Source organism: Ips typographus, linkage group LG1 (assembly GCF_016097725.1).
Source record: "Ips typographus isolate SLU linkage group LG1, UJ_Ityp_2.0, whole genome shotgun sequence".
NCBI lineage: Eukaryota > Metazoa > Arthropoda > Insecta > Coleoptera > Curculionidae > Ips > Ips typographus.
The window spans coordinates 4571571-4581155 of NC_138422.1; the positions used below are offsets into that span (position 1 = coordinate 4571571).

The 9585-nt window shown below is 36.4% G+C and overlaps 1 protein-coding gene across 1 annotated transcript; it reads right to left on the reverse strand.

Moving 5' to 3' along the window:
• Positions 1-4282: 4282 nt before the first annotated feature.
• On the reverse strand, positions 4283-4977 carry LOC145730340 (uncharacterized). The gene is made up of 2 exons (XM_081981516.1): positions 4820-4977; positions 4283-4765 (listed from the first exon to the last, which is right to left on the reverse strand). The coding sequence occupies exons 1-2, from the start codon at positions 4863-4865 to the stop codon at positions 4338-4340; spliced, it is 474 nt and encodes a 157-aa protein (XP_081837642.1). The 5' UTR covers positions 4866-4977; the 3' UTR covers positions 4283-4337.
• Positions 4978-9585: the final 4608 nt, after the last annotated feature.

The window sequence follows — 9585 nt, forward strand, 5'->3', positions numbered from 1 at the left end:
GAACGATAATTCTATTCAGTTTTGTATTACTCCTCTTCCGAAGATGATGTTAGACGTAACGACGATGGTAATATGCTGAATTTTCTATCAGATCGAATTAGTATGGCACTTTGTTCTCCTAGAAAACGTAGCGCCTGCACTTTGCTATCACTATGACTATGAATGTCACCGATCCAGAAATCGGTAAATAAATTGTTGAAATATTATATTATTAAAACTCGTTTAAAATAAAAGAAAGATATTTTTTGGTGTGAAAATGCATGTGCTTGAGTGTATACACACAACTCCTAAAATTATACAAATACAGGTGGGCTTACCTAAGTTCTTAGTCGTAGTCGTAATCATAAACGTAATTTTTGTCCATAACAACACATAACAACAAGTAACCTGATGGACAACTTTGTTTACTATGTGTCGTTATGAAGAAAAATTAGGTTTCTGATTATGACTAAGAAGCTGGGTAATCCGGGCCTTATAGTAAAATCGTATTCAACAATTTATTCATACAAAACAAAAACTTAAGAAAACTAAATTTAGAAACGGTGGTAACATATGACAAGGAGTTTGTTAGAAACAGCCATATATACATGCCTGGGTGAGCTTAAAGACTCGGGAAGTTGGTGCCAAAAAAATGCAGAACGCAAAGTTATGCGCGAGGGTAAAGCCGTCGCGTTAATCTTCCGGTAAATATTTCCCCGTGTATTTAGCAAGGTGCAACCCTTCCCATTAATTAGTGTAACTCCACCCGGGGGAGCTCTGAGCCGCCCTTTCTTAAGGGCCGCGCTAAACATTAAGGCGCCTAACCCGCATACCCCTTAATCCTGCCCCCTCAGCAATTCTTTCTCTGGTGATAATTAGACGGTATAAAAATAACGATTTTTAATCCTCATTAACGTGATCCCACCAGATAATAATTAATTAGTTTTTGTACTTCCGGGAGTAAAATAACGCCTTTTCGCCTCCATTTTTTACGTATGTAGTTATCAATCACCATAGTATTCTCACATTACAATGACGTTGAAAATTAAGAAACCATTTGATTGCCATTCTCACATTTTTCTAAAATAAATAATTTTTATGCAACAAAACTAATCATTATTTAAGTTTGTGCAATGAATAACTTTAGGAGAGTTTACACATGTATAAATTTACTTGCGCCAATAAATACTGGCACACCAGTTTCTATTGGCGTTTCTATTGTTGTAAACTGTCCTTTAGTTATTATAATTAGAATGTGGTCCAGAACCTCCAGATATCATGTTGTGGCTGCTGGTTGATGATAGTTCTACCTCGAAAGGAGCTCTTTCATCATTACCTCTCAACTTACTGACCAGAGTTTGACGATATGATGATTTGATGAATGATATTCCTGAATTATAATTGAAAGTACGATTTGAAGGAACTGGTACTTCCAATGCATTTTCAGCAGCTCCAGCGTTATCCAAGAGGGTTACTGGTCACTGTAGAAGCTCTCTGTGAATGATTCGTGAATTTAAAATTATACACGTGCCTGCTTTTCCGCTGAATCTCTTGTCCACTTTGATATCTTATTGCGTATGTTTTTCCGAGTTTGCCTGTTGAGATTTGGCGTCAGGAAAAGGCGATAACTAGTTTTGTTTAAACTCCTTTTTGATTCAGATTTCTGAATGATTTTCAATAAAAATAAACTTTCTTGGAGTTTCCAACTTGGCATGTTTTTGAGAAAATTGAGTTATACTCAATTCTGTAACTGAGGGATCCTTCGGACAGTTTTTCTTCTTAAACGAATACTTTCTTAACGGCCTTTAACTGCTTCACCTCCTCGAAATGCCAATTCGTATATGAAATCACAATGAATAACTTCTTCTGAAGCCCATCAGGAGTATTTTCATCGTAAACTTGTAGAATTTTAACCAGATTTTGAATCTGCTCTTCTGCTTTGTAATATCATTTTGTGATCTACTTCGTAGAGTACCCCTTCCATCTAATACTTTTTTAAACCTTATATCACACTAAAGGAAACTCTCACTCACATGCTACACTTCTTGAACAAGCTTACCATGGCGTTTATCAAAGTAATACCCGCACGTCTTGTGTAACTTTTTGGGCCAAGTATCTACATTTCTTCTTTGTCATAGAATCACTGATTTTTTCAGCCCTTTTAGTTTGTTTAGAGAAATACCGATTTCAGAACTTGGTACTTTGTAAAGTTAACCCTCCTTCTTACTTTAATTAAAAATTCGAACAACAAAACATGTTTAAACGATTCGTCTTCTAAAATATAAAACCTGTGGACTAAATATTTCCATAATGAAATGTTCTTAAATCAAATAGAGCACACTGCCCCTGTGCCACCCCAGAATTTTAGGGAAATCGATAATCGCAACAGCTGTTCGTCATCAGTTCATTCCTGCCAAATCCTTGCGCGTCTCCGAAATGTGATAAATGCGCTGTTCCTCTTTAGGACTCGCTTTCCTGTCCGCTTGACCTATAGCTTCTTTGGCGTCCTGAACGCCCCAATAAAAATTTAATAATCGACCACATGCGTAAACCACAGGAATTCTACCCAATAAGACGCAATTTCCAAACCGCAGCCACGCCTCTTTTAACCGCAAACCAACCACAAACTTAGGTAATTCCTGTGACGTCGCGATAACGACGTCTATAGGCGTCTTAATTCGGACTTTGGGACCTATCACACCATTTTATCTTTCCTGTACATTTCGAATCATTTTTACAGGGATATTTTAATCTCTATGAATTCCTCATGATGACTTATTCCATTGTAATAAAGTAAAAATGAGTAATTGACAGCTAAAACACAACTTGTCATCACTAATCCAGTTTCACATAAATGGACAATGTTATATTTTTCAGCATGGTAAATTTTTTTTATATTTTTAAAAGAATCGCAATTCAAGTGGCGCGCTCTGTGCGAAAGTTGCAAAACCCGGCTAAAGATTTTCTAAGAGCGTCTAAGAAAGTCGAAAGAAACAGCCCCCAAAGAAGTATTAAAAAGGGGTGGCTAAGGGCGGAGGTCAGACAGGAAGCGAGCGTCTTGAGAAAGAAACTTGTGTTGCTAGTGAGAGAGGGCGCCACAATCTACTGTAGGCAACGTTCAAAATAAAAAGTTTTATTTTTTTGATAATAAATTCCAAGTAACAATTTTAAAAGTATGAACCTTATGTTGGATTAGGTTAGCTAAATAAAAAATGATTTTATTTATTTTTAGTACAGATTATTGAACTAAAATCAAACTAATTCTTGTAGGCTTTAATTGGAACAATATTGCATAACTATAATCTAGAGCTAATTAATCCATTAATATAAAAGTTAGCTTGCTTATGATACTTTTTTGAAGTAATAAGTAAGATGATCGACAAAATGAAATACGTTGGCGAATTTGGCCAGTGGTTGAAACGAATTTTGATCAAACTTCTGATGGTCGCTATTGTAGCGACCGTAGGAATACTTCTGAAAACCTCTAACAGTAAACCTTATAACACCTTATTGATGTTTTATCTCAAATAAAACATCAAAAAGGTGTGTAAAAATCAGGTAATATATTTTACTTTTTTAGCATGTTTTAGAGTGTTTTAAAAGTTATATGGATAGATATTTGTTATTTGGAAAGATATTGTTGAGGGCAGAATTCAACCTATGGTGGTGAGAATGGGAGAGGAGAGGATCCAGTGCGAGGAGTGGGTTGATTTATTGGGGGTGATATTGGATAGGAAACGTTTGTTTGTTGAGTATGCCAAGAGAGTAAGAGTGCGAGTGAATGAGACGGCGAACAAGCTAATGAGGCTTAGCCGAAATAAAGGTAGTTTAGACAAAGAAGGTTAGAATGATAATGAACGGAAATGAAGTGTGAAGGGCAAGGGAGAGTGATAGCAGGGTGAAGAGGAATCTCTCCGCTACGGAAAGGAAATTTCTGTTTGCTGCGGCAAAGTGCTACCGAACCGCAGCCACGGATACCCTCACGGTACTTTGCGGTACTCCGCCTGATACCTGATGGCGAAGTGGCGAGATGCAGGCGTGAACGAGATAGAGAGAAAGAAAAGAGAGAATGGGGCAAAAGAGAGTGAAAGGCCGTATCCAGGGTGGGGAGTTTGGAGAAGAATGGATGGGAGGGAGATAAATCTCAGACAAAATAGAAAATCCAAACTTTGTCATCGATTAGTAAAGCTTACTTACTGTTCTTGATACTTAATGTACTATTGTATGTAAAATTTCTAATTGCGGTTGTAAAGGACATTTTAAATATCAAAATGGATTAAATTACTAAGTTAAGAAAAAGACATTTTATATGCCAATCATTTTACTTATCGTCTCTACAAAAACCTTGATTTAACTTATCACAAAGCGCGTTGGAGTTCACCGATCAAATTGGTCAATTGAGCGAAGCAAATGTCACAAACGGAATCTTCATTGTTGTCGAAGATAGGCCTGTGAGCATCTTGAATACTGTCTTCGGCGTTGTCAAAAATGGGCCTGTGACCGTCTTCAATGGTGTCTTCAGCGTTGTCAAAAATGGGTCTGTGAGAATCCACAATGCTGTCTTCAATGTTGTCAAAGATAGGCCTGTGACCGCCCTCAATTTCCTCGTCGTTGGAGAAGATTGGTCTGTTGCCAGCTACAATTTCTTCATCGTTGGAGAAAATTGGTCTGTTACCGGAGACAATTTCTTCTTCGTTGTTAGAGAAAATGGGCCTGTTGTCAATGACAACTTGTTCTTCGGTGTTGGAGAAAATTGGTCTGATGTCTGCGACAATTTCTTGCATACCTAAAGGAAATTCGAAGGATAAAACTAAGTGTAAAAAAAAATAAATATACTTACTTGGTACGATGACCAAAGCGACAACGAAAAGCACAAACTTCATCATGATGATTGGTTGATTGTGTTGTTAATCTGAATGACCAACTACTGACATTTAATTCACTCACCACTCCTTTTATAGTGGCCAACAATAATCAACGTCACTAAACATGTAATCACATCTAATAAAAAATAATTCATGTGGATTAAATAAGATACTATGTTATCTATCCCAATAATGCAACTTTACAATTTAATAATCATTTGTTTGTTTTACGGGGGCTTTAAAATGACCAGTCAAATATTTCCTAATAGTTCTACAAACTCTAGTTATCCTCTCATAAATACTTTTAATTTTACGAATACATTCCACGTGTATTAGAAGATAATTTGATCGTAGACAGATGGTATTCTTACTGTAACAATGGGAAACTTTACAATTTTTTTTTCCAATAATATGTTTAAACAGGGTCTAAAAAAGGTGAATAACAAGTATTTTTACTATAAAGTATTATGAAATGCTCAAAATATTCAAATACCAATTTGTTATTCCTTAAACATCTTGTTATACATAGAACATAAAACGAAAAGTTAGCCTTCATCTTAAATCAAATTTGCCATCTAAAGTTAAAAGTGTTTTTTGTTATGGCATTAAACGAACCTTATGCTCGGTTTCATCTCTTCCAAGAACTCGTTTCTCAAACCAAAGCAAAAAAAAGCCATCAGCAGCAAGTCTAAATTTTACGTTAATAAAAACACCAAAACGTCGGAACAGAATTTTGCGGTTTCTTTGAAACTCTGCCACTATTTGAAGATGTATCGAGTTCCTTTTGTTTGTTTCGCGTTTATAACGGGAAGACGGGAAGTACATCAGTTGATTCCGCCCTCTTCAAAATGCGAACCAGCTACAGCTCAAAATTCATAGCACTCGAAAATTAGCGCCTAATTTGAAAATTCTATTACTGGGTTTTGGCTCTTGTGTAGCTATGCTAGTTGCGAATAATATTTCGCATTTGCCCTGCCAATATATTAGGTCTAATCGACATTCGGACGGTCATTATAGGCTACTAATTAGTGGTGGCAGGTGCACCGTACAGCGGCCAGAGAGTTGTAAAATTTCCCATGTCGATTATATTAGCGTTTAATTTACGCATGAGAAAATCACTTATACATGGATTGTTCAATTCAATACTTAACACTATAAATTTTCCAAAATAAATATTATTTTTCCAAAAATTTTCAGTTTCATCAAAGAAAAGTGAACTTACAGGCTCGATATTGCAGCAAGAGATGTAATGCTGAAAAAAATTAACTGGCCTTATTTACCCAATCCTTAAATACTAGTAAAAGTTCCTTTTGCAAAGAAATTATTTGTCTTTCAACAGCTTCTTTTCTAACTCTCCTTAAACCATTCAGGCTCTGGAGTAGTATTTTGTTTCTTATTTATTTTTATAACTGGCATGTCTTCACTTTGAGTTTGGTCATCATCAGTGGTGAGGATATTGTAATGTCTTTTAGGTGTAGTCGCACTAGTACCTGACGTAGATGCAGCTTGGATCTTTTGAAATCCATTTCGGTTTGATGCAATATTTAGGGGCTTTCTGGATCCCCTCCAAATATGTCATGCATTAAGTTGAAATAGGGTCACGTTATTTTCCCCCTGCCTGTAGCTTTACTGTTGTCTAATATCAATTTATAGTTTTTAAGGTTTTTTATTTTAATCTCAATTTGTGGTGATGTGAAACGAGGAAAATTTAGAGCATTTGTATTAAAAATTGCCTTTGTCTTAAATTTTCTATCCTTAAATTTTTCAAAACTTTTAAGTTTTTTCTGTACAGATCTATAAGCAACCTTATCTCTTGCAGATTAGGTATGATTATAGGTACTGGTAACACTTTTCCTAATATTTATTTTCTCAAACTGATCATTAGTTACTACACAATTAAATGTTTCGTTTACCCTTTCAAGTGTTATTACTTTTGTGTTATCTAATTCCATAATGAAAAAAGAAAGCACAACGGAAGGTTTATGACAATTTTTAATTTATTAATCGTTAGATAAATGTTAGTTAACAGTTAACAACCTCAAAAGTCATACACACAATACATAACCTTTAAAAACTTGAACAGCTGACCACACTAAACCAGCTGATTGAAACTGATCCACCTAGGAGGCAGGATTACTAAGATCACAGCAAGTAATATGACCGAGGACCGTGGTTCTCGATTGGCCAAGCAGCAAAAAAGAGATTTGCAAAAAATTGCATCTCGTACCTAACCAGTTTTTCCGGAAAACCAATAATATGGAACGAACAAGCAAGTGCCCAAACTTGTTACCCTATGTATACAGCACAGTGTAAAATCATAAACTAAAAACTTAAATGGCATAAACTGTACAAAAGCAAAGTGTACTCCATCTCCCCAGGGTGCTGTCATAGAGCGTAAACCCCTGCCTAATCCTGATTAACACATACGTGTAATATTGTTATTTCTCCAACCCTCTCTCACCCTTCTTGAACTTTAATTCCTTATATTGATGTTTATGTAGGCTTCCCGTCTACTACAATCCAACTCTCATATTTAATAATATAATGATTTAAGAAGTTTTCTAAATTTTAAAAAATTCCTAAATAATAAACACCGTTTATAATTATCAATATTGTCTCAGATACCCACATCACCCACTATATTCGTACCTTACACTGTGTAAATTGTTAACATAATCAGCACGATTGAAGTCAGGTACGACTATAAAAGATGCACCCAAGCACATCTAAGATCAACCCCATGACAAGCAGGACATCAAAGCTGGCACTTCGGAACAAAGTGACACTAATCAAGTCGGTTCTTTGAAGAAACTCCAAGCTGTGGAAAACATTACGCTCAGGACAGCGGTGGACGCCCCATGGTACGTCAGAAACGTGGACATCCAGCGAGATTTGAAGTTTACCACCGCAACGGAAAAGATCAAGCAGATCGCAGTGAAAATATTCCAAAAAGCGGAGAGCAGCGAAAATCAGTTACTGCGAGAAGCAGTGAACTACAACCCGGAGCTAGAAGCATCCCACAAACGCCACCGAGAAGAGGACCACAATTTCTCCCAGACGTTCCCCCCGGGTGGCGAGAATTTTATTCTCAAAATCTGGGTAGAACTTTTCCGCAGTTATTTCGGTGCTAACTGGGCTCTGACTGCACTCCTGGCACTTTCCCCCGCTTTGCCTACGCAAAAGGAGGAAAACCATCCCCCACTCACTAGACCCTAACTCCCCAAAACTTTAGGGTGTAAAATCAGACGGACGAAAGCCGGCTGTTTGGACATCCTATAGTTTGCAAGGACAACTTGCACAACTATGCACACCTCCTTATCCATGGCTACTGTGGCCAATCTTCTACCCCTACCAACCCCTTTATCTGAACCTGACAATTTAATAAAATTGAGCCGTATAATGGTATAATATTTCAAAGAGAAATTCTAAGAATGTCCGAACAATTAATATAGAGGCCGAACTGTTAAAAATAGAAAAGAACCGGGCATTGTAAAGCTGCTTCTCTCTCTGCCTTTTAGCGAAATGTTTCTGAACTTTTCCTGAAATTGACCGCTTGTGGTCGAAAGAGGGACGGTCGGGAGTTAAAAGGAAAGTTGCAAACAAAGGAATTTTTCAAGGTAGAAAAGCAGGGAAGTTTAAACACGGTTTTATGTCCGGGGGAGTTTTGCTGGAGACGCTCCAGGACTGGTCAACTTGCTGCAGGTAGAATTATTTATGACGCACAAAAAGCGGAATGGGCTTAACTCATCCAAACAGCAGAATTTTAACCTTTACAAACGTTAAACTATGTCGAAGTTAGGAATTTTGTTTAGCGGAGAAAAGGCGGTAAAGCTTCTAATACTAAATAATAATTATTATGTTGAGTAAATTTTAATAATTTAAAATAAGGTGTTAATAATAATAAGACAAAATAAGGATTTAAAAGTGCAATGACGTGACATGTACCGCGGTTCCACTAACAGTAAACCACAAAAAAAATGTTTTTCTACGACCCCTATAGAAAATCAAAGTTTCCTCCCTCATTTGAGAGATGAAAATATCACTTATATCTACAATATCACACAAGTAACACACTTACGTTTTCGGAGCAATTCTACACATTTTTTGTATAAGAAAGTTTGCTCTAACTTTACGCGTTTTTCGTTGAGGGCGCTGCGAATCTCGTCAAATTTTATTTAACAAAACGATGGAGTGAAAATCAAATGTTGGGAGAGTTTGAAATTAATGATCATGATGGGCCATAGTTCGTGATTCTCCTCCCTCTGGTTTATCATGGAGTTTTGAACCTTTAATCAACTTAATACGACTCATCAGCTTCTTTATCCACATGACTCTGAACAACACTAAAAAAAGTGTGATCTACCAGTTTTGATACAAAGCCTTTTAGTCCTGCCATCAAAAGTAAGAGCAACGACTTTGTCGGGTTATATAATCGAAATAGAAGTGTAATACTAACTTTATAAGAGAGTAGTGTATTCAAAACCAAATGAAACTTTGGTTGAATAAAAAACAGTCTGATTACTAAGAGTACCATTGCACCCCAATCCCGTCGAAAAAGTAGAATTTTGTTTAATTTTTGTCCGATATCGTCGTTTTGAACCTCACTTTATGGCTCTGAGTAACAAGAACACTATTCTGTATTCTGTTGTTTTGTTTATAGACCTTTTTGTGCTTTCACTTAACAATTAATTTTTGATATAGTGGTCTAAAATAGTGAAAGCAAAAGAAAATAAACGTAAAT